The sequence below is a fragment of the Anastrepha ludens genome, chromosome 2 (genome assembly GCF_028408465.1).
Source record: "Anastrepha ludens isolate Willacy chromosome 2, idAnaLude1.1, whole genome shotgun sequence".
Taxonomy (NCBI): domain Eukaryota; kingdom Metazoa; phylum Arthropoda; class Insecta; order Diptera; family Tephritidae; genus Anastrepha; species Anastrepha ludens.
The window spans coordinates 166022361-166048949 of NC_071498.1; the positions used below are offsets into that span (position 1 = coordinate 166022361).

At 28.2% G+C, this 26589-nt stretch overlaps 1 protein-coding gene across 2 annotated transcripts; it reads right to left on the reverse strand.

Annotated features, from left to right (window-relative positions):
• Window positions 1-898: 898 nt before the first annotated feature.
• LOC128855777 (facilitated trehalose transporter Tret1-like) lies at window positions 899-26158 on the reverse strand. Of its 2 annotated transcripts, none has more exons than XM_054090951.1 (5): window positions 26094-26158; window positions 3121-3232; window positions 2541-2702; window positions 2214-2465; window positions 899-2113 (listed from the first exon to the last, which is right to left on the reverse strand). In XM_054090951.1, exons 1-5 carry the CDS (start codon window positions 26100-26102, stop codon window positions 1194-1196), a joined length of 1455 nt encoding a protein of 484 aa, XP_053946926.1. In that variant the 5' UTR covers window positions 26103-26158; the 3' UTR covers window positions 899-1193. The 2 variants fall into 2 exon arrangements, with proteins under 2 accessions (XP_053946926.1, XP_053946927.1); XM_054090952.1 differs by lacking the exon at window positions 26094-26158 and adding an exon at window positions 25604-25683.
• Window positions 26159-26589: the final 431 nt, after the last annotated feature.

A 26589-nucleotide genomic window follows, 5' to 3' on the forward strand; every position in this document is an offset into this window, starting at 1 on the left:
CCTCTCAATTATTCACTCTGTTACTTTCAAAATGGCAACAATTTCCATTTGGAAACCAGTTGCCATTATTCCCCTAGCGTAATGATACTTTTTACTATCGTTAAAGTACCATCCGACTCCAAAACCTATTTCATTCTTGGACCCATCGGTAAAGAAAATATCCGTCAAACTTCTTTGAATGCACTCTGGATTACTGAAACTCTCTTACTATTCGGGAAGTGTTTGAGTATACTAGCAGCTTCTGTAGGGGGGGAGGATGAAAACGCGCCTAGCACTCAGACCTAAGCGGTATAAACACCTGGATGAACATACATATTTTACCAGAAGAGAAAGTAAAGCTGAATAAAATTGGACGAATACTAAAATTTATTGAGGAAGTTGAGCTGAAAGAATTGTTCTATGAAGTAACTACAATACAAGGGTCTTTCATCATTCTCAACTCATCTCATAATTCTGAGCATTTGGTATATAAATGTCTATATCTATTCGATTATTTATGCGAACAATCGGTAATAAAATATCTTTGGACATAAGTGCGTGTGCTTAGAAATATCCGAACTATTACAAGACCATCCGCTGGCTCATTCTGCATTTTCTATCAAGAGGCTTCTAGCCTAGTGAAGCATGCAGTATTCGTCGGAATCTTGGTCCGTTTGATTTGTCTGTTTCTTAAGAAGAAAACTGAATTTCAAGGTATAAGATTTCAGTTCGTTTAACCAAGGAAAGCAAAGGTGGTATGCGCGCGGAAGAAACTAGAATAAGAGGACTTGCAGAGGCATCGAACTTTGGATCATTCGCAAGAAGGAGGGCTGCAGGATGAAGGAAATCAAATAATAAAAAAAATCAAATTCTTTGTCTACTTTTCGTATTATTTCATTAGAAGCTTCAATAAAAGTATAATTTTTTCGTATTTATTGTTATTGTTATTAATGTTATTTTATACATCGAACTTAGATTAGGCATTAACAATTAGAGGTTTCCCCCAAAATTTATTCAATAAATTTAACTAAAATTGCTTACAGACTAGAAATACTTTAAAGATTACATTTATACATGCGACAAAAATACTTTTGAAGCGATTTGATTCAGGACCCCACACCACACCATCTCACTGATCAACTCCCCCACAATGGACTATCTTACAGCACACGGATGTGGATGTCTCGACCCCAAGATAATATCCGCTTAGTAACTTAGTTTGGTTTCTTTCCATTTAGTCTGTCTTGAATTTCCTGCAGACTCAGTCCCTTGGTCTCTATCACCACAAAGATGGTGAAGAAGAAGGCTGCAACGCAGAAAATGGCAAACAACCAAAATGCGTAGTATGAACCCAAGGCGTTCAGCGGGGGGTACCAACGTGTTACCACGAAAGAAGCAAGAAAGCATATGGATGTCACAATCGAGGAGGCGATTGACTTCACATTCGCTGGGAACATTTCACCCAACACCGCCCATGACAGTGGACCGAATCCGATGCTGTAGACAATATTGAAGAGCACCAACGCAGGTACTGGCAACCAGGTTAAATTACTTGCATCACCCACAACTTGTTGTACATAGAAGAAGAAGCCCAATCCTGTCAAGCCAACACACATACCAAATGCCGAAATTAACAAAATTACTTTGCGACGAAAACGATCGACAAAAAAAGGTGTCACAGCGGCTGCACCAACTTGCGCACTACCTACAATGATGCTGGCAATGGCTGAATCCACACTGATGTTGGCACTTTTGAAGATGGATTGACTGTTGAAGAGTACGGCGTTGACACCGCATAATTGCTGGAACATGATTAGACCGGTGGAGATGATCAGAGCTTTGCGATTGCCCTTACTCTTAAGAATATCCATAACGGAACCCTTATTGGCTCTGAACTCCTCCACTCCACTCTGTATAATAGCCATTTCATGTTGTAAAAGATCAGGGCTTTGACCACGCAAGAATTGCAGGGAATTTAAAGCATCCGCTTTCTGGCCTTTGGCGGCATAGTAATAAGGACTCTCAGGCATGAAGTAGAAGATGATACCGAAACCAATCGGTACAGCCAAACAGCACCACTGCAAAGTAACATACGAGACATATGGACCGATGAGGTACACGTATAGAGTGCCAGCTGTGGAAAATGAAAGAGAAACATTTTGAATGTAAGGTCACAAAGTAGCAGTGAGTTCGGTAAGAATTAGATAAATAAATAAAAAATCAGTGACACTCACAAACCACGAAGAGCTTCAACAACGTGCCGATTGCTCCACGTACCGCATCTATTGCAATCTCACCATTATACATAGGTAGCACACTTAAGACGAAACCAGCGCCAAAGCCGCCTACGAGACGACCTACCAGCAACATCCAAACCTCGCTAGCGAGCATCAAAATAACATAGCCGAGAATGAAGAAGATCGAACTCGAAAGAAGTACCCATTTGCGACCAAACCTATCGTTAAGTGGGCTAGCAGTGAAGGGTGCTGTGGTAGTGAAAAGAAGTAGGAAATAATTAAGAGTTTATAATGTGATTTTGTTGAATTATTTCGTTTAAATACCTGCTAAAGCACCCAATAACAAAATGGATGAAATCCATGCATCGTCCAGTGTGGTGATGGGATGATCGAGTGGCGAATCTGTAGAGTCCAAGGCTTTTAGTTTGGGTCCCACTGGTGACGTCCAACCGAGGAAAGTGCCCGCCGCAAAGGCTGATAAATTAGCTACAAAATTGAAAATCAATGCGCTGTAGTTGAGGCCAGATACCCGTAAAACAGTTAGGTAAATAATATGAATAATGAGTACGCTGAACTGAAGTGGTCTTATCAAACTCTTCAGAGAAATGTTAAGTTATGATAGACATGAGGATTTAAAAATTATATTATATAATTCACAGTTCGTGAGTGAATCGTTGTGATAATTGATTTTTAAATGAATGAATGCAAACAATTTTGTTAAAGTTTGTTAAGAGAGGCGCGAAGTTTTCTCTTATTCTGTGTATGAGGGAGTTTAATTTTCAAAAGATATATTTTTTGAAAACTTTTCATGCATTCTCTACTGCTTTTAATATGAGTTTTCGCTAATACCACTTTTGGGAAAGGCGCCAATATTAAAAAAAAAGTGAGTTTAAATTTTACTCACCCGCAACAGCAACCATGAAAATTCGTACGGTTTTCACCGACTCCATTCTAGTACTGTGTATTTGTTGTTGGTGCGAACTAATTAGTAGTATAGTTGTATGCTCGTATGTATGCTGAAATGTGTGAAAGGCATATTTGATAATAAATTCCTGATAGATAAAAAATTATAGGTGCATTGGTTCCAGGGATGTCAATCCCGGGATGTTGATTTTTTTTTAATTCTAGTCAAATCAACTGCCGGGTTTTTTGAGTATAATTTATTTTCATCAGACGCAATGAATTCACCAGAATTCTCCTTTTTGAGGATAGAAAACCTTTATGCAACATTGGTTGAGCTCAAAGCATTTGTAACATCTTTTTACAGCAAACAGCTCAGTTGGTATCAGAAAGTACAAAGGTGCCCGTTGTGCCACTCTCTTCTGCAGCCATCAAAGCCACTGCTAGCAAATGGGTTACTTCAGCACACAAGCGAGCTTAGCAGGCTGAGAGAGGCTGCAGATGGACAGGATTGGTGTTACGTGTCATGTCTGACCGACTGTCGCAGTTCCTCCTGTCATTAAGTAGAAGAGACTGTAAGCAGCTGGTTGGACTAATGACGGGCCACTTTCTATGGGCAAAGCTCATGGAAAAGGTAGCCATCTTAGACAGAGCACTCAGCCCAGCAAGTGGAGAGGAGAATGAGACGGCTAACCATTTTCTGTGCGTCTGCCCGGCCTTCGCTCGAATCAGGCTTGAGGTGTTTGGAACTGATATGTTAAGAAGCGACCACCTTGGCTCCTTGGCAACACAAGGTGTACTTAGATTTCTTCGGAGATCGGGTAGATTTAAAGAAAATTAGACAATTAAAAAGGGACCTCAGTGCAGTACAATGAACAAAATTTTGTCTGAGTGCTGTACTTGCTAGTTGTCACGACAGAAAAAAAATTGGATTAACGGAATTGATATATTTTCTAATGATAGTCAGGTTAGGTTGAACGCATAGACCGGTTCGATCCATAGCAACACCAGACGGAGTTTATGAGTAATGTGGTTTGAAATAGTCCACCCGCATGGGGCATGTTTCTATTGCAAATTTAAGGAGATTGAGATACAGTCTGTTGAGTAGTAGTATGTATATTCCGGAATACAACGCAATATCAAAAATATTAAAATTTTAACATTTATTATCATTTTAACTCAAAAATTTAACATTTTTACCATTTAACTCATTTTTTTAACTTACAGTTACTCAAAATTTTAACATTTTTTAACATTTAACTCATTTTTTTAGCTTATATTATCTCAAAAAAAAGTTAAAAATTTTGAATTGGGTCGATTTAGTCCACCCCTAAATTATAGTTACTCGTAGTTAATATTTTTAAGATATTAAAGATATCTATTTTTGATGTACTAGTAATCAATATTTAGGTTGGTACAGTTAAAATTTTGAGTTGGGTCGATGTCTATTAAGTGAAAAAATGTTAAAATATTTATTACAAAATATTTAAAGTAATCTATTCAAACAAAAATAAAAAAAAAAGTTAAAAATTTTGAGTTGGGTCGATTATTATTGATAGATAATTTTAAATATTGATTACAAAATATTTAAAGTAATCTATTCAAACAAAAATAAAAAAAAAAGTTAAAAATTTTGAGTTGGGTCGATGATAATTTTAAATATTGATTACAAAATATTTAAAGTAATCTATTCAAACAAAAATAAAAAAAAAAGTTAAAAATTTTGAGTTGGGTCGATGATAATTTTAAATATTTATTACAAAATATTTAAAGTAATCTATTCAAACAAAAATAAAAAAAAAAGTTAAAAATTTTGAGTTGGGTCGATTATTATTGATTGATAATTTTAAATATTGATTACAAAATATTTAAAGTAATCTATTCAAACAAAAATAAAAAAAAAGTTAAAAATTTTGAGTTGGGTCGATTATTATTGATTGATAATTTTAAATATTTATTACAAAATATTTAAAGTAATCTATTCAAACAAAAATAAAAAAAAAGTTAAAAATTTTGAGTTGGGTCGATTATTATTGATTGATAATTTTAAATATTTATTACAAAATATTTAAAGTAATCTATTCAAAAAAAAAAAACAAAAAAGGATACATTTATTTTTTAAAGTACCTTTCAAAAAAAACGACGAACTCCTCAAAACAAGAGTCTTTGAGTCAGATTTGAACTTGCAACAAAATTATTGTTATAATTCCAACTGCTTAACCAACTCATCTAAACATCATATTCTAAAGTAATGCAATTACAGCTGAGTAGTATGCAAAGCAAGCAATGCTGATCTTATCAACATTGCTCACAATCTATAAATAGAATAAGCATAAGCACAAACCAAAAAAAATGAAATACTGTTGAATATGTTCACTTTGTGAACCGTTGACGGAGTCAACATGAGTCACAAACTGCAAGATAAGCATAATATTTGATAAGCTTTTATACATCAACACATGTTTCGACTCTGTCGAAACCGTTTGACTTTGTCAAACATGGTTACAAGTGCAGTATGTATTTAGCGTTAGAAGAGGGTGGACGCAAAAAAAAAAAATAAAACAAAAAGATTTTATAACTATGGCTGGTAAGTTTTTTTTTTGTAATTTTTTAAGTTTTTATTAATTTATTTATTTGTTTCAGAAGAAAGTATGGATTTCGATGAAAGCAAGGATGGATTTGATGAAGAAGGGGAAAAATTTTTTAAAGATCTTGAAACCTTCACCAGTTTTTGTATAGAAAAACGTATTTCTTCTTTTAATCAACTAAAAGAAAAATATATATTTGAAGGCAATGGCCTAAAATTAAAAAATGAAAAATATAAAAATTTTTTGGATAATATGTTTATGGATAAAAAAGATAAAAAAAATTATAAGAAAGATAAAAGAGAATTTGATTTCATCGATTTAAAAGAATTATTGGAATCAAAACGTGTAAACCAATCTAAACCAGTTGGTTTAGATTTTAAAATTGATAATGAATTTATACAAAATTTACAAAAAGATAGTATTGATGATAATATTACAAAATTATATAAAATTAATAAATTATTATTACAAAATAAGAAAAATACTTTTTATATAAATTGTACAATAGGATTAATTTTAGAAGAATATGCAAGAAAATTGCAATTAGAAAAAGGTTATAAAAAAATTGGTGTAAAATGTAAATATACAACTATGAAAGATATATATAAAAAATTTAAGATAAGCGAAAGCTATGCTTGTAAATTACGTTATATAGGCTTTTTGGTAACACAATACCAAAAATTGCAAAATTTAGATATAACCATTGATGGATTATATAAATATAGAAAAATATTAGATATAGTTTTTGATGAAAAAAATGAAAAATATAAAGATTTCCAAAATAACTGGATATAATAAAAAATAAAAATCTTATTCAAACAAAAATTCAAACATTTTTTTATATTGTAAAGAAAAATTCAAACATTTTTTTATATTGTAAAGAAAAATTCAAACATTTTTTTATATCTACCATCATTTTTTTCTTGTTCTTTGTCTATTACTAAAAATCCAAACTGTTCTTTCCAACATTGAATACACATATTTTTTAAAATATCATAATCAATATCATTACAATGGTCATTAAATATGTGTTTCAGATTAGTCTTGTCTTGTTTAAATAAAATTATATAGTTTGCATTATCTCTTATCAATTGTTTAGGAATTTTTGAATATGTTTGACATAAATAAAAACAAGAAATGTTATTGTGTCTACCATAAGCAAAATAATTGGCAATATTATCTTGTTGTTCTGTAGAGATATCGTCAAATATTATTACAGAATATGGTTTAATATTTTCAGGTGTTGGTAGAGATTGAATTGATAAACATTTTATATCTTTAGATTCCAAATCATTTTTAACACACAATTTATTGAATTGAATTATCATATCTTCCAAAAATTTATATTTTTCTTGATAGCAAGTTTTTGAACAAATTATTATATCAGAATAATAAATCTTTGATAATATATTTAATAATACATTTGTTTTTCCGCAATTACTTGGTCCACAAATAATTGCTCTAATAATATTCGGAAATATTTCATTTAATCTTTTTATTGGTTTATGAGTATCAAAATTTTGAATAGTTAATTTAATTTTATTATCTAATTTAGTAACTTTTAAATGACCATCCATAATTTAGAATTTTAGATAAATTTTTTTAATCTATTAATATAATTAATTACATATTTATTTCAATTAATTTTTAGTTAATTTTAATTTTATAAAAATTTAAAAAAACAAGTCAAACATGCATCACTTGATTTGTTAGTGGATTATATGAATAACTATCATCACTAATAATTAAACAGTGAACGACTGTATTTGATGGAAAATCTTCTGTCCATTTAAATTCAATTTTAATATCAATAGCAGCCTCTTTAATTACCTCATTCTGTTTAGATGTATCAATGCATATTATTGGATATTCTTTTAAAAATGTATCATAATTAACTATTGGTAAATTATTTATACTAGAACCATAATATGAATTTTTAAAATCTAGAAACATATTATATAATGTATCAAATTTATTTTGATTAATAGATAGTTGCATATCATAGTTTGGATATCTATTTGTATTTAATTTAACTACAACATTTTCTAAATTACAATGGTCAAATTTACTATTGTCTTTATAATTATTCTGATTTCTTAATGTTTGAAATGCAATAAGAAAATATCTAGGTTTAGCACTAGATGATGTTATATTCCAGGTATAAGTCTTTACAGCTGGAATTGCAGTAGTACAATAGTATCTCCAATTTCTAAAATACATTTGAAAGTTTGTATTATTTGAAATTTTTTTATTAATTTCATGATCAACTTCAACTGAAAATTTAACATGAGGCATTCTCCATATAATTTGATTAATATCAATAGAAAAAGTATGATCACTTAAACTACTATCAATAATTAAACAATTTGTATCATCATTTGATCTTATTAATTCTAATTTTTGATTAATTCTAAAAATGAAATTTTTGTAATCATCAAAAAACCCAATTAATATACATAATGGAATGCTAACAGAAAAATAACCTTTCTTATTACAAACACTACCTTTATTTACAATTTGCCAACCAGCATTATTTAATGATAAATCATTAGAAAATGATGCTAAGCCTTTAATTGTTGTTGTTATTCCAGGATTTTCAATTTTATCAATTTCAACTGAATTAATAAAATATGTAATTTTACTAAACAGATTTATTATACCATTATTCACAAAATTTATTTTATCAGGATTAAGTTTATCTAATATTTTACCATCTTTATCTTTAGCAATAATTTGACCTCTAATATTAAGTAAACTTTTTGATGGTAACGTTTTAATGTCTTGATTATTAATATTTATTTCTATTGGTCTTCCATATTCATTTAATAGTGTAGAATTAGATGGCAAATGTTCATAAAAGTCATAAGATTCGATACCTTTTTCTTCTTTCATTTATTTAACTAAAAAATATTATTAAAAATTTACTAATATGTTTTGACTAGGTCGAAACCAATGTTTAAAATAATTGTAGTCTTGTATTTAATTGTCTTATCAAATTATAAAAAAACATTATTAATAGAATAATAATTAGTACCATTGAAATGTATTCATTTTGCATTATTTTATCTATTCCATTTGAAATAATAAAATCTATTTTTGATAATTGATTATTTTTATCAAAATTGTTTTTACAATTATTCATTTAATGCAATAGAAAAAATCCTAAATATTTTTAATATTTTTTTTTTTGTTAATCTTTTTACATTCATTTTCAATTACCTTTTTTTGTATATCTAAATATATTGCATAAAATATAAGAATTGCAATTACAATAAAAATTACAATAGAAATTAATTTTAATAAAGACGGATCCATTATGACACATCTACATCCTCCATTATATTTATTATTAGCATCAATTATGTATAACTGTGATATACAATCATTTTGATATGGAATAATATTAACACAAGTATTCATTTATTAACAATATTTTTTTTTTTATTTCATTTTACTTACACTTTTCAATAAATCATTGAGTTTTTGTGTTGTAATTTTTTTATTTACTAGTCCAATCTTCATTGTTTTAGATTCTTCAATAGCTTTTTGTCTTTTAATAAAATTGTTCTTATATTTTTCAGCTAATGCAGCGTTTTTATTTTCAATGCTATTTATAAGGTTATTATGTTCTGATTCAAGAATATCATAATTTACTTGTAACTCATACATATCATCATTTAATTTGCCAATAATTTCTTCATAACTCATTAAACTAAATTCTAATATAGCTTTCTCATTTAATAATTCATTTACTAATATTTTATTTGATTCTGAATGTAATTCAATATTATAATCTTTAATATTTTTAACACTTTTCATAATACAAACAGCATATTCATGCCATACATGATCATTATTTTTAAGTGCATCATTTAAACATTGAACAAAACCACTTCTATTATTAAACTGAGATTTATGTTGCCTAATAAATTCTTGTGTTTGTTTAACCTCTTTTTCTATTTCTTCTTTATTTAATAGTTTTATACTAGATCCTCTTAATTTCAAGATAGGCACATCAGTATTTGTTTTAAATTCTTCAATTGTATGTATATTCGACATTTATTATAATAAAAATTTTTAATATTTTTTTATATTGAAACACTAAGAAAAATATAATTATTTTAAAAAATTTTTTCATAAATAAATTAAAATTAATAAAATGTATAAGAATATAACTAATTTATACAATCATCCAAGCCCTTCTACTAGAACTGTTTCACCACTTGTATCACTACAAGGGAAAACAAAAAGTTTTAGAAATTCAAAAAATATTCATATTCCAAAAAATGCTAAAGAACTTAAACAAATTAGAGAAAGAAATTTAGCTATTAATTATTTAGAACAAGCTAGTACTTTAAAATTAACTAAAGTAAAATTTTGCGAACAAAATCATATTTCACGCGATTCTCTTAATAATGGACTTAAATTACTTGGTATTGAAATTATTGGCAAAAACACTAAAAATGAAGACAATTCTCGACAATTCTCGACAAAAGAAGACAATTCTCGACAATTCTCGACAAATGAATACAATTCTCGACAGACTAAATCAAATAGTTTAACAGAGGAACTTTTAAAGAATGTAACTAAAATAAATAAGAAAAATAAAAACGAATTGTCTAATATTAATAAAAAAGTTGATGATATTTCAAGTTTACCTTCAGTTCATGATTAATAATTATCCAAATAAATAAATAAATACATCACATTTTCTATTATAATAAATGGTGCGATATTATGGTAGTGGTATTATAAATAATCTTATAAATAATCTTCCATTTGAATTACATTCTCCAGGATATAATTATTTAGGACCTGGTACTAATCTTGAATTAAAACTTGAAAAAGATATACATCCAATTAATAAATTAGATGAAGCAGCTAAAGAACATGATATTGCATATTCTAAAAGTAACGATATAAAGAAAAGACATGAAGCTGATAAAATTTTAGAAGATAAAGCATGGTCAAGAGTTTCAGCAAAAGATGCTAGTTTATCAGAAAAAGTAAATGCATATTTAACTACTAATGCTATGAAATTTAAAAGAAAAATGGGTATGGGTTTAACAACTCACAATTCATCAACTGAAGAATTGATAAATGTTGACTCTGTTAACGGTTCACAAAGTGAATATAATAAAAATGAGAATAAAGATAAAATTTATTTTATTCCAAAATGTGGACGATACATTAAATATCCAATATCTCTAAATGAAGATCAACAAAAACAAGTTTATGATGCTATGAAAAATAAAACAGATATTACTATAAAATTAGAACCAATTCAATTACAAAGAACTAAAGAAAGTGTAATGAATGAAACATATTTACCATTAACTAGAAAACAAATTAATTCAATAAAAAAACATTTAGATAATAATAAAACTACTTTTAAAATTTTTATATTAAAATTATCTATGTCTCAGTTACAAAGTTTTAATAATGAAAAAATTGGCGGATTTTTACCAGCACTATTACCATTTATTCCAGCAATAGGAGCTGCAGTTACTGCAGGAACAACATTATATAGAGCATATAATGATAAAAAAACTAACGATAAATTATTAGAAGAAAAAATACGTCATAATAAAGCATTAGAAGAAAAAAATATAAAATCTGGTAATGGTATGTTACTTAAAAAATCTGGTAATGGTATGTTACTTAAAAAAAATTTGATTTTGAATTAATTCCAATTAAACCATTAAGCAATTATGATTTAAAAAAATATGCTAGAAAATTTAATATAGCAAATTTTAGGGGTGTATTCATGAAAGATAGATTACCAGAAAAGATAAAAGATAAAGAATGTGGAATAATAAATTTAGATAATAATAATGGTAATGGTACACACTGGGTAGCATATAAAAAATATAATAATCATATTTTTTACTATGATTCCTTTGCTATAAATAAATTACCAATATTAATAGAGAAATATTTCAAAACTAATGAAAATACTGTAATTTTTAATAATAATATTGATCAAGAAATAAATGAAATAATTTGTGGTCATCTATGTTTAAAATTTTTACTTAATTAAATAATGCCGACTATATCATTAGATGGAAATACTTCAATAATTTCATGTAATTTTGATGAACCAATAATTTTAGATAATAAACATATTTCAACAGAGTCAAATGAAGTTAAACATGATTTTGAAATGTGTTTGCTTAATTTTTCTACTTATAATTCTATACCGAACATATCTGAAAAATTAAAAAATAATATTTTACATTATGTTGACTCTGTCATTGGTTCACAAAGTGAACATATTTTCGAAGGAAATGATTCACAAGATAATTTACATACAATTAACAGTGTTAACAAAATAATTACATTCCCAACTGGTTCATATGAAATAAATGATATAAACAATTTTATAAAAGAGAAAATAAAGGGTATTACTATTAAACCAAATATGACAACATTAAAAGTTGAAATTAAAAGTGATTATATTATTGATTTTACACAAAAAAATTCCATAGCTTCATTACTAGGATTTAGTGAACAAATTATTCAACCTAATACATTAGTATCATCTGATTTACCAGTAAATATTATGAATGTTAATTCTATTAGAATAAAATGTAATATTGTAGGAGGTAGTTATGAAAATAATAAACAAACAAATATTATTCATGAATTTTTTATCAATGATAAACCTGGTGAAAAAATAAATGAAATACCTACAAATTTAATATACTATCCAGTAAATACAAATACTATTAGAAATATAACTATTTATATAGTTGATCAGGATAATAATTTCATTGATTTTAGAAAAGAAAAAATTAGTATAAGATTAAATATTAGAAATGTAAATTAATTTTAAAAAATTTTTGAGATATAAATATAAAAATTAAGATGGTTGAAGTCTTAAACAATCAATTCGCTAAATTGAATGTGACAGAGGAAGAAACTATTTTTCCGAAAGAAACTGTTCATAAAGTTAACGTACCAAAACAAAGATTATATCATAAAATAATAAATGGTGAAAAAATATGTTTGTCTATTATAGATGGTAAAAAAATATGTTTTTCATGTTTAGAAGAAAAAACTATTTCTAATTTTATTTCGAATAAGAGATATTGTAAAAACTGTTACAATCAAAAAATTGCATATTATAACTCATTACCATCAAGATTTGAAAGATTAAAGTGTGAATGTGGAATGTGGTATACAGTATCACATAAAAAACGTCATTGTAATTCTCAATTTCATATTAAATATATTAATAATAAAGAAAATAATTAACAATTTATTATGAAGTAATTAATATTTAAATATTATTTATTGGCGATAATTCAAATTATTTAAAAAAAAATTTTCTATATAAATAAGGAAAAATTAAGTAAAAATATCAAATAAATAAAAATGAATTCATTTAATATTAAAGAATTGAAATCCAAAAATTTAAAAAATCTAAAAAAATATATTAGAGCAAATAAACATATTTTTCAATTGCCAAAATATTGGTATAATAAAAATAAAAATAGTTTATTAAACATAATAAATGTTTTAATAGAAAAGCATAATAATGATGTTATTCAAAATATATTTCAAAATTTTGATGATTATGATTTTGATATTATTGATATTCAAGAAAAACAATTAAATGGTTCATGTTTTAACAATATGGTTGCTGATTTAGAGTTTACAAATAATGAAGAATTTAATATTAAAAGACATTTAGAATTAATAAAAAGAAATTGTTTCAAATATTTTTTCAAAGGTTTTAAAAAATATAGTAATTTTAAAGTGTCTTTAGCAACAGCGGTAAATATTGTGATTATTGATAAAAAAACTAATAAAATTAAAGAAAGTTATGAATATTGGTATAGATCAGAAATACATTATGTTAATAGATTAAACTATACAAAAGAATTTTATTTAATGATAGAGGAAATAAATAATAAATTCTCAGAAAAATGTACAAAAGGATCTACAGCTAGCTTTGTTAGAATAGTAAAAACACATATTAGTAGAGATAAGTCTCAAATTCTTGCTGGATCATATATTCCATTTACTAATAGAAATTGTGTTAATATTAAAAATACTGATAATAAATGTATTTTATATTGTATCTTATATTCTATTCATCAAGATGAAATTGTTAAAGATCCTCAAAGACCAACAAAATATAAAAAATATCTTCAAGATTTAGAAAATGATGATAAATTTAAAAATCTAAATTTAGAATTTCCATTTATAATTAATGAAGAAAATGTTAAAAAATTAGAAGATTATTTTAATATTACCATGAATTTTTATCATTATGATTCAGAAAAAAATGATGATGAATATTACCAAATTCAATTAATGTATAAAAGTAACTCTTTTCGTTATTTCGTTAATGGTTTGCCAAAAAAACATGTTAATATTATATATATATAAGAAAAAAATATTACAGAAGAAACATACAAATCTCACTTTGTACTACTTAAAAATTTATCTGGATTTTTAAGTGGTAAAATTCATCATCAGCATGAACATCTACATATTTGTAATAAATGTTTTAAACATTTTGAAAAATCTGATGAATTAGAAGAACATATAAAAACATGTTATTTATTAAAAGATGATAATAATATAATACAAAATATAAAGTTACCTAAAGAGGGTGAAAATATTTTAAAATATAAATCTAATGGTGCAGAATTATTTCATCCATATACTTTATATGCTGATTTTGAATGTACTTTGGAAAAAATTAATAAAAAAAAATCTGACAAATGTAAAAATACAATATTACTTCATGAACACATTCCAAATAGTTATGGTATTTATAACACTTATAACAAACAATATATTTCAAAGAATACTTCTAATAGAAAAGTGCTATTGAAATCATTCTTAGATAATTTAATAAAATATGCTAAAGATTATTATGAAGTAAAAAAATTTAATAATATAATTCAGGATAAAGAATCGATATTAAAGTTTGATAATACTAACAATTGTGAAATTTGTGATATTCCATTTTCTGAAGAAAATAAAAAATGTTGGGATCATGACCATACAACTGGTAAATATAGAATGGCTTTATGTAATAAATGTAATCTAAAGTTAAAGATGCCAAAATTTTTACCAATTATTATTCATAATTTAAAAGGTTATGATTCAAAATTATTTCTAAAATATTTAGATGAATTTCATCCTGAAACTGAAACTAGTGTTCTAGCAACGAGTACTGAAAAATTTAAACAAATTAAAAAACCAGTTATTGTAGGTGAAACTAAATATTTAAAATGTAAAAATGAAAAATGTAAATATCAATATAATTTAAAGACAAGAAACACTTGTCGTAATTGTAATTCAACAGATTTAGAATTATATACAGTTGTCGAAAAAATAGAATTAAGATTTATAGATTCAATGGAATTTATAAATACTTCATTAGATAAAGCTGTTAAAAATTTATTAGATGTTAATGATATATATTGTGTAACATGTAAGAAAATAAGAAATATAGATTATGTATCTTATAAAGTTGGTAAAAATACTGAGAATAAAATATATGCTTGTAGTATTTGTTCAGTTTGTAATACTAAAAATATAAAACCTATTAATTTTGATCATTTAGAAAACTTTAATAATATTTTTAAAAATCTATCATTAAAAAATAAATGTTATTTACTTAGAAAAGGTGTATATCCATATGAATTTATTGATGATTATAAAAAATTAAGTATAACAGAATTTCCAAATCTTGAAAATTTTAATTCATCATTAAATGGAAATATTAATATTAACGATTATAAATTTGCAAATAAATTTTGGAAACATTTTAATTGTAAAACATTTAGAGACTATCATAACTGGTATTTGAAATTAGATGTTATACTTTTAAGTGATGTATTTGATAATTTTAGAAAAGAATGTTTTAAAAATTATAATTTAGATCCTATACATTATATAAGTTCACCACATTTAAGTAATTCATCTGCTTTAAAATTAACCAAACAAAAATTAGAATTATTAACAGATCAAGATATGTATGAATTTTATGAAAGTGGAACTAGAGGTGGAATATCACAAATTGCACATAACTATGCTAAAGCTAATAATTGTTATTATTACGTTGACTCTGTCAACGGTTCACAGAGTGAACATATTGACCATGTCAACGGTTACCGAAAGGAACATGTTGACATAGTCAACGGTTCACAGAGTGAACATGCTGATATTGTAGAACAAGTTTATAAATTAAGTAAAGAGGAAGCTTCTCTTAAAGGTATATACGATTCTAAAAAATTAACAAGTTATATTTTATATTTAGATGCAAATAATTTATATGGATGGGCCATGTCACAAAAATTAAGTGTTGGTAATCATGAATGGTTAAATGAAGATGAAATTAAATATTTTTGTAATGTTGATAATATTTTAAATAAAGATTTTGATGATAATAATATTGGATATACATTAGAAGTTGATATAAGTATTCCTCCGGAATTACACAACTTTTATAATGATTATGCTCCAGCACCTCATCATTATGTTCCACAATTTGAAGATTTATCACCAAATCAAACAGACTTAATTAATAAAGGGATTGGTAGTAAACCAAATGATAAAATTAAAAAATTAATGTGTACGTTGTTACCAAAGAAAAATTATATAATTGATATAAGATTATTAAAAGAATATTTAAATAATGGTGTAATTTTAACTAAAATTCATAGAGGTATTAAATGTAGACAAGAAGCATGGTTAAAAAATTATATTGAAAAAAATACAACACTTAGAAAAGAAGCTAAAAACGATTTTGAAAAAGATTTTTTCAAACTTATGAATAATAGTGTATATGGTAAGCAAATGGAAAATGTTAGAAATAGACTTAATGTTAGAATAGTTAAAACTGAAAAAATTATGAGAAAACTAATAAGTAGAAATACATATCAATCAAGAAAAATAATAGATCATAATATGTGTGTAGTGTTTGGTAAAAATACAAATATTAAATTAAATAAACCTATCTTTGGAGGTCAAAATATTTTAGATTTATCAAAATTATTAATGTTTAAAATGTATGTACAACTTAAAACTAAATATGGTAATAGAATGAAATTATTAGGAACAGATACTGATTCATTTATTCTTTATTTTGAAGGTAAACATATTGATGATGATTTTGATATTTATTCTGAAATGAAAGATGATCTAGATAATTATGATACCAGCGATTATATAGATAATTTTCCAATTGAAGATTTAAAATCTAATATTAATAAAAAAGTACCAGGAAAATTTAAAGATGAATATAATGGAATACCAATTAGAGAATTTTGTGGACTTAGAAGTAAAATGTATGCATTTAAGACCGATGTTTGTGATAAAAAAGTTTGTAAAGGAATAAAGAAAAATAATATTAAAAAGTTAACAATTTAAGATTATAAGAATTGTTTAATTAATTTAAAAAATAAAAATGAAACTGTTCATAATATTAGATCATATGATAATAAACTATATACTACAGAAGAGAATAAAATAGGATTGTCACCCTATGATGATAAGTTTTATTTCAATAAAAAGTTGAATAATAATGATAACGATAAGTTAAATAAGACTTACAAATTACCCTGGGGACATTATGAAATAGGAAATGTAGGTAACTAAAACGAACCCCTCCTATTTACTATACATTAAATTATTAATTATATTAGATTAAGTTTTTTTTTTTAATTTCAAATGAAATATGATGTGAACATATTTCAACAATGTTGAATATTTGAATTTTTATTTTGATTTATTATTTTTGTTTATCATTTATATATGTATGAATTTTTTAAATTATTTTTGAATTATATTTGTTTCAATTTGTAGTTTACTTTCTTGAATATCTGTTTCACTTTCTTCAATATTTAATTGTTTTTTATATTCATCTACTTGAATACTTTTATCAATCTTATTATTAGTTTCATCATTTTGTTTAGTAATATTATTTTGATTAATATTGTCTTTATTTTGTAAAACTAAATCTTTAAGATAATTATCAATTAAAATTTGTTTTTCCGAATAACTATCCAATTGTTTTTCTAAACTGTTTTTAAAATTTTCAGTATTTGTTTCTATAAAATCTACTTGTTTAGTTATGTTAATAATATCTTGATTTAAATTATTTTCTAATTGTTCTATTTCTTTATATACAACACCAAAAGCTACCACATTATCTTGTTCTTGTTTTTCAACTTCTTTTTGAAGTAGTTGATTTAATTCCATTAATTTACTAATAATCTCTCTCATTTGATCACTATTTGAACGAATTTCTTCAACTTCATTTTCTAATGATATTATTCTATTAAGAGAATATTCATTAGATGAATTTATTTCTGAAAAAGATTTTTGTCCAAACTTATCAATTCCCATTTATTAGAAAAAATTTTTTTAATTTATTTAAATTTATATGTAATTTAATTAAACAGTTAATACGTTTCCTTCGGAAACCGTTGACAGAGTCAACATATTTTCTTCTCTTAGTTCCTCAATAATATTCATAATTTCATTATGTATTTCTGGACTATCATTTCCTGCATTATACTCGCCTATCAACAAATTTAATCTATCTTTTAATTCATTAATATCATTCCAATAAACACGTTCACATTGTGAACGATTCGCAAAACGAACATATTCAGTAGGTAAACTAGTTTTAATTTTAAAATTTTGTAATGATTTTGAAAGATTATTTTTTGAATTTAAACCAGATCCTACTTTTTCTTTTATAATTTTATTTTTAATCAATATTGGTCTAATAAAATTCATATATTTATTTCCAACGCTAGATTTAATACGTTTAGAACTTTTGTCATTATTTTGCATGTAAGCATATGTTGATAATATAATTTCTTCATAAGTTTGTAAATCATTATTTGTTACAGCTGTTGATGGTTCTTTTAAAGTTATTAATTCCCATAACCCTTTTGTTCCATTATAAGTTTTATTATTTAAAATAATATCATTATTACTAATTTTTACTTCAGTATTACCAATCCATAAATCTTTTCCATCTTCAGATCTTAGACCAAAAATATTGTCACATAATTTCATATCAGAATTATTTAAATTTAAATATTTCATTGCCATATTTCCAATTTTTTCGGAAATAAATTGTACTGGTGTAGATAACGTTTCATTTGCACTACGCAAAAGAGCGTCTTTTGATGTTGATGGAGTCAACTGTTCGCTTCGTGAACCTGTGCTAGTTGTTGGTGTACTTTCAACTAATTTTTGTTTGTTTGTTTTTCTAATTGGTGATAGTTGCTTTTCGTTAAATTCATTAGTTTGTAAATTCATATTATTGTCAAACGGTTTCGACTCCGTTGAAACATGTTCACTTTGTGAATGTCTATCTATTGTTTTTTTATATGATTGATTTGATTGATTTAAATCTACTATTAAATTTTTAAAGCTATCATTTAAATTGTGAACATTAATAACTGATTGATTTAATGGTTGAATAATTGCTTGAAGATCTTCATTAATTTTTTCTTGTTTTATTACTTTGTTTAAATTAAATTGTTGAAGTTTATTTTTTAAGTCTTTTTGTGTTTTAATATATTCTTTTAAAACTTTATCTGATATCATTGTTATTTAATTAAAATAAATTTTAAATATTTTTGAAATGGATAAAGATGAATTTATTGATACTAAAAATAATGATTTTAAAATAGCAAAAGAGTTGCATAAACCAGTAAGAAAAAATTTTGAAAGAAGAAAAATTATTACTAAAGGCATAAATGAACTACGGGCAGCAGATTTACTAATTATGACAACAGTTAATGTTAGAATTAATAGAGGATACAAATATATGCTTAATGTAATTGATACATTTTCTAAATTTGCTTATATAGAACCATTAAAAAAGAAAGATGGAAAAACAACTTCTGAAGCATTTTTAAATATTATTAAAAAAGCAGGTTGTGCACCAAAATTACTTCATACAGATTCTGGTAAAGAATTTTTAAATAAACATTTCCAAGAAGTTTTAGATAAATACAATATTAACATGTATCAAACATTTAGTGAAAAGAAATCATCAATTGTAGAAAGATTTAATAGAACCATTAATGAAAAACTAAAAATACGATTTGAAATTCAGAAAAATACTAATTGGATTGATGTAATTGATAAAATATTATATGAATATAATTACAAAGATGTACATAGAACTATTGGTATGAAACCATGTGAAGTAAATGAAAAAAATGAACAATTAATTTTTGATAATTGTTTTAAAATTAATAGAAACAATTTAGAAAAACCAGTTTTTAAAATTGGAGAAAAAGTAAGAATTCAATCACATAAAAAACAATTTGAAAACAAATATAAAAATAATTGGACTCGAGAAATATTTTATATTAGTAAAATTTATCCATCTAATCCAATAACATATTTAATAAGAGATTTAAGTTATGAACCAATATTGGGTAAATTTTATAAATTTGAACTTCAAAGAGTTCAAATTTGAAGTTTCAATTTTTTTTTGCGTCCACCCTCTTCTAACGCTAAATACATACTGCACTTGTAACCATGTTTGACAAAGTCAAACGGTTTCGACAGAGTCGAAACATGTGTTGATGTATAAAAGCTTATCAAATATTATGCTTATCTTGCAGTTTGTGACTCATGTTGACTCCGTCAACGGTTCACAAAGTGAACATATTCAACAGTATTTCATTTTTTTTGGTTTGTGCTTATGCTTATTCTATTTATAGATTGTGAGCAATGTTGATAAGATCAGCATTGCTTGCTTTGCATACTACTCAGCTGTAATTGCATTACTTTAGAATATGATGTTTAGATGAGTTGGTTAAGCAGTTGGAATTATAACAATAATTTTGTTGCAAGTTCAAATCTGACTCAAAGACTCTTGTTTTGAGGAGTTCGTCGTTTTTTTTGAAAGGTACTTTAAAAAATAAATGTATCCTTTTTTGTTTTTTTTTTGTTTGAATAGATTACTTTAAATATTTTGTAATAAATATTTAAAATTATCAATCAATAATAATCGACCCAACTCAAAATTTTTAACTTTTTTTTTTATTTTTGTTTGAATAGATTACTTTAAATATTTTGTAATAAATATTTAAAATTATCAATCAATAATAATCGACCCAACTCAAAATTTTTAACTTTTTTTTTTATTTTTGTTTGAATAGATTACTTTAAATATTTTGTAATAAATATTTAAAATTATCAATCAATAATAATCGACCCAACTCAAAATTTTTAACTTTTTTTTTTATTTTTGTTTGAATAGATTACTTTAAATATTTTGTAATAAATATTTAAAATTATCAATCAATAATAATCGACCCAACTCAAAATTTTTAACTTTTTTTTTTATTTTTGTTTGAATAGATTACTTTAAATATTTTGTAATCAATATTTAAAATTATCATCGACCCAACTCAAAATTTTTAACTTTTTTTTTTATTTTTGTTTGAATAGATTACTTTAAATATTTTGTAATCAATATTTAAAATTATCATCGACCCAACTCAAAATTTTTAACTTTTTTTTTTATTTTTGTTTGAATAGATTACTTTAAATATTTTGTAATCAATATTTAAAATTATCATCGACCCAACTCAAAATTTTTAACTTTTTTTTTTATTTTTGTTTGAATAGATTACTTTAAATATTTTGTAATCAATATTTAAAATTATCAATCAATAATAATCGACCCAACTCAAAATTTTTAACTTTTTTTTTTATTTTTGTTTGAATAGATTACTTTAAATATTTTGTAATAAATATTTTAACATTTTTTCACTTAATAGACATCGACCCAACTCAAAATTTTAACTGTACCAACCTAAATATTGATTACTAGTACATCAAAAATAGATATCTTTAATATCTTAAAAATATTAACTACGAGTAACTATAATTTAGGGGTGGACTAAATCGACCCAATTCAAAATTTTTAACTTTTTTTTGAGATAATATAAGCTAAAAAAATGAGTTAAATGTTAAAAAATGTTAAAATTTTGAGTAACTGTAAGTTAAAAAAATGAGTTAAATGGTAAAAATGTTAAATTTTTGAGTTAAAATGATAATAAATGTTAAAATTTTAATATTTTTGATATTGCGTTGTATTCCGGAATATACATACTACTGATACAGTCTGCGATTATTCATGAAGTATAAAATATGTATAAAACTACGAGTCGCAATTACTCAATAAACCGTGTATCGTTGTCGAGTATAACCTGGCATCTTCCTCATGCTTTGAACCAGCTTTTCTGCGTAGCTCGTCGACAAACAGGACTAGATTTTGCGAACTTGACGCACGAGTAGCTTTAAATCATGGACTGACCTTCCTGCAAGATGCGTTTTCATAATTTCTCACATATTTTCAATGGGGTTAGCATCTGGGGACTGAGAGGGCTAATCCATTACTGTGACGTCATTTTCTTGTTTTGTCTTGTTTCTCAATGGGTTTTTCTGAGAGTAGTGGTTTGGATGATGTGGGACGGTGGGATATGTTCGCCTCCTTTAGTCGACGTTCGATAAATACATCTATTCCCTTTTTAGGAAGAACTGATTGGACTTGGCGTAGTCCCAAAGACGGGTCCCACTTTAAAAGTTGGACGATCACTTTATTCCGCTTTTTTGTCTTCACTCGCTTCAAGCCGTGCTCGGAAAAGTCATCAACATTTTTGTACACCTTATACCGCTGATTCCACATCACAACAAACTTTTTTGATTTTTAATCACTTTTGTAGCCCCGAAATATATCTTGAAGTTACAAGAAAAAACCGATTCTGATACAGACTGTATCTTCCAATTCATCAAGCTGTGGTTCCTCCAGATATTTTAAGGAGATGCTCTACAGATTCCCATGAACGCTGCTTCCTACACTCCTTCGATGCCATGTCGTTCACTCAGCCTGCCTATCATACAAATAGTTCAACAATCCTTCGTTTTAGTGATAGTATAAATCGAGTTCGGCTGTTATCGTCATATTTACACGTCCTCTTAACATTTCTTCAAGTGGATAGACTCTCCCATCTTATCTTGAATTTTCTGATCATGTTTTAGTCTAGTTCGTTGTATAATATTCGTACTGCCTTTGGTATTTCGTTGACAGAATCTGAGAATAGAGAGACCCAGGTTTTCGCCTTATCGACTACTATCGCATTCCTCTCAATACTCCTACGGCCTGGAACCCATTAGAAATTTCGTTTACAATTCGCAGTTAACCTTACTGCTGCCTGCCTGCTCTGAAGACCGATCTTGGGCGTTATTCGAAATTGCTTTAATGGCTTGATGACTATCTATGTAAAAGTTAGCTTTGGAGTTGGTTCTCTCTGTAAATTCCGAATGGTAGTCAGGCACCAACCCATTCGGCTACGGCGGCCGCCAACACTATCCTTCTAGATATAGTGCCCCAAAAATGTCTGTGATGAGAAAACGAAAGACAAGAAGGAGATACTTCGTAAAAAAATATGGGAGTCCAAAGGTAGAATTTTCATGCGTTGCAAGATAAGGGTATTATTTACTAAGTAGAGAAAAGCTTGACGAAGGTTAGGTTAGGTTGGTATGGTTGCGCAACGAATGAGCACACTTGGACGCAGAATAATGAATTAGTCCTTTGTGATATCATTATGAAGGAGGTGAGGTGAAAGAGAAAGACCGATGGGATACAGAGAGAGGGTAGGGAGAGGTGGTGGTGAGATGGTTAGGAGAGTGGGCTTAGAGTGTATGGACTACAAACGATGACTATGCTGCGTTTGTGTCAACCGCTTTTGTGCTGCTGATGAAATTCATCAGATTTTTAATGTCAGCGCCAGCTATATCAGCAGGCGCAGCAAAGAAGTAAGAGCCAAGATGCTTGGATCTTAGCCCCGCCAGAGCAGGGCAGCTAAGGAGAAGGTGCAGAGATGATTCCACCTCCTCCTCGACACATCTAGTGCAAAAAGGACTCGAGGTGATTCCAAGTCTCACAGCATGCATTCCTCGCGCATAGTGACCTGTGAGAAAACCCACGAGATTTGTCGACCTCAGAAACTCGCCCGAACGCCCTCGGTCCACACGTGGCCAGAAGGATTTCACGACCTTAGAAGTTTATGTACTTGCCCAACAACTTGCTCGTTGAGTTGGCGCGATGTCCATCTTTCCAGAAGCAGACCGCAGGTAGTCAGGAGGATCCCAATTCTCTCCCTTCGCGGGGAAATCACTTCACATGTCCCTTGTCTGGCCAGCTCATCCGCCTCATAGTTTCCCGCAATGTGACCAGGGACCCAGATGAGGCTTTTGCCGAAGAATTCGGACGCAGTAGAAAGTGAGGGCACGGATTCCATGACCAGTTTCGAATGCACCGTCACTCACCAGAGCGCCCTTATTGCCGGTTGGCTGTCGGAGTAAATATTAACTTTCCTGACTGTTAGTACGCATGTGAGCATCCAATCAGCTGCCTCCTTGATTCCGGCTACCTCTGCCTGGAACACATTGCAGTGGTCCGGTAAACTGAATTTGAGTCTGATGGGGAGCTCCTCGCAAAAGACTCCTCCGCCAACCTTTCCTTCCAACTTCGATCCATCCGTGAACAAGTTCACCAGGCCCTGCCCCCAAGTGTAGTCCCCGTCCACTCTTCACTTGACGGAATATGAGTGGAGAAGGTTCCAGTTGGACTAAACGAGGGTATACACTGATCCGTTGACAGAGGGATGAACTCGAAGTTTCTAAGGATGCTTGAGTGCCCATAAGTGAAGTTTAGCTTATAGCCCGAGCCCCTCAGTCTGATTGCGGTACGTGTAGCGGCAATTCTGCCTGCGATGTCTACCGGTACCATATATAACATTGCGTTGAGCGCCAGAGTAGGAGTCGTTCGAAGCGCCCCACTGATTCCCATGAGTGCCGACCTCTGAACTCTCTCCAGCTTCTTCACCAATGTCGTCTTCTCTAGTGAGTTCCACCGGACTATGACTCCATATAACAAGATAGGCTTTACAATAGTATATATTAATATATTACATCGCCAAAAAAACAACAACTCTAGGCGAAAGGCCCAATCTTTTGCCAATTACGCCCTTGCACCCATAAAAGGCGATTGCTGCCTTCCTCACTCTTTCCTCAATATTGGGCTTTCATATAAGCTTGCTGTCAAGGATAATACCCAGGTACTTCACCTTGCCAGAAAGCATCAGAGGAGCACCCTCTAGTGAGGGAAGTTGAGCTCTGGGTATTTTATATTTCCTCGTAAATAGGACGAGCTCCGCCTTAAGAGGATTCACCGACAGACCGCAACCCGTTGCCAATCTGCCTACTACGTCCCGATATCCCTGCATCAAAATGTACAGAGTATCCACAAATTTTCCACTAACGATTAGTGCTACGTTATCCGCGTAGGCAATTACCCTTACAAGCGTGACGAAACTTATCATAAATTTATGCGTAAGGTATCGCATTTAACCGGCGGCCTAGCCGAATGGGTTGGTGCGTGATCACCATTCGGAATTCACTGAGAGGTCGTTGGTTCGAATCTCGGTGAAGGCAAAATTAATAAAAACATTTTTCTAATAGCGGTCGCCCCTCGGCAGGCAATGGCAAACCTCCGAGTGTATTTCTGCCATGAAAAAGCTCCTCATAAAAATATCTGCCGTTCGGAGTCGGCTTGAAACTGTAGGTCCCTCCATTTGTGGAACAACATCAAGACGCACACCACAAATAGGAGGAGGAGCTCGGCCAAACACCTAACAGAAGTGTACGCGCCAATTATTTATTTATTTTTATCGCATTTAATCGTCACACGTAGCCACATTCTTCATTACCCGTTTATGTGAACTTGAGAGGAAAGTCTGAAAGCCAAAGATGAAAGCTCAAAACACGAAATAAAAGTGAATTAAGACATTTTTTTTATATGTATATATAAAAGAGTTCTCGGAGTACTTAGCGATTGGATTGGTGTCTATGTGACGGTGACGTAATTCTGTAAACAATTCGCTGGTCGCTTTTTCTCTTTCGCACAGCTCACTTATGTCCTTTTCTTTTTCGTATTTTGTCTAACTGTTTGCTCAAATTATATTAGCTGCTTCTTTAATATTCTGCGCACTCGCACTTTGTGTGAAAACTTGCAATGTCGCACACAGTCGTTCACTATTTTAGTCGTATTTTATTATTTTTGAGCTAAATCTTTTTGTTTCACACTCACTGGCAAGAATTACCACAAGAATGATAAATATTTGCCATTCCAGAGACAATTTAAATAAATTTTGCAATACATTTCACTATCAGTAAAATTGTTAAAGTAAACCCATCGAAAATGCGTCGCTGCAGATCAAAATAACTCACAGTGTTTTGAGTAGGGGCAAAATTGCCAAAATGAAATGTTAAAAAAGTAAAAATCTAATTTAGTTATAAAAAGTGGTGAGCTCTCGACCTTAGACATTTTCAGCTATTGATAATTGCTTTTTTTTAAACTGAACTGGTTGGAATGAAGTCGTGTAACTAACTACACTTCTATAGAATTCATTTAACTGAAACATTTGTGTTTACTGTGCTTGTTTGCTTCTTGACAATAGGCATAGCGCTTTTTACTTCCCCAGTAGACTTTTCCGTCTGGGCTTTACTTATTTCTGCTTAAACTCGGTGCCTATAGAATTTAGTTGTAATCACTTTAAAAACAACTACTCTGAGCTTTTGATTTACAAAACTCAAATCATAATTCAAACACTCGACAATTGTGTGATGCAAGAGCGATACTTTTTTTCAAAACGCGTTCGTTGGGGCAGTTGCATTTTCTCCAAAATGTACTGAGTTTTACCACGAAAAACTTTAATTCTTCTTCTTTGTTCATTTTGAGAGGTTTGAGAAGTTTGCTGAAGGCAGTTACGAGAGTCTTCAGCAAACTTCTTTACCAACAGCCACGTAGGGCT

Coding starts and splice junctions, on each gene's coding strand:
- LOC128855777 (XM_054090951.1), bottom strand. Junction 2,703..3,120: donor TTTCATGGTTGCTGTTGCGG/GTGAGTAAAATT, acceptor TCAATTTTGTAG/CTAATTTATCAGCCTTTGCG. Junction 2,114..2,213: donor GTTGAAGCTCTTCGTGGTTT/GTGAGTGTCACT, acceptor CATTTTCCACAG/CTGGCACTCTATACGTGTAC.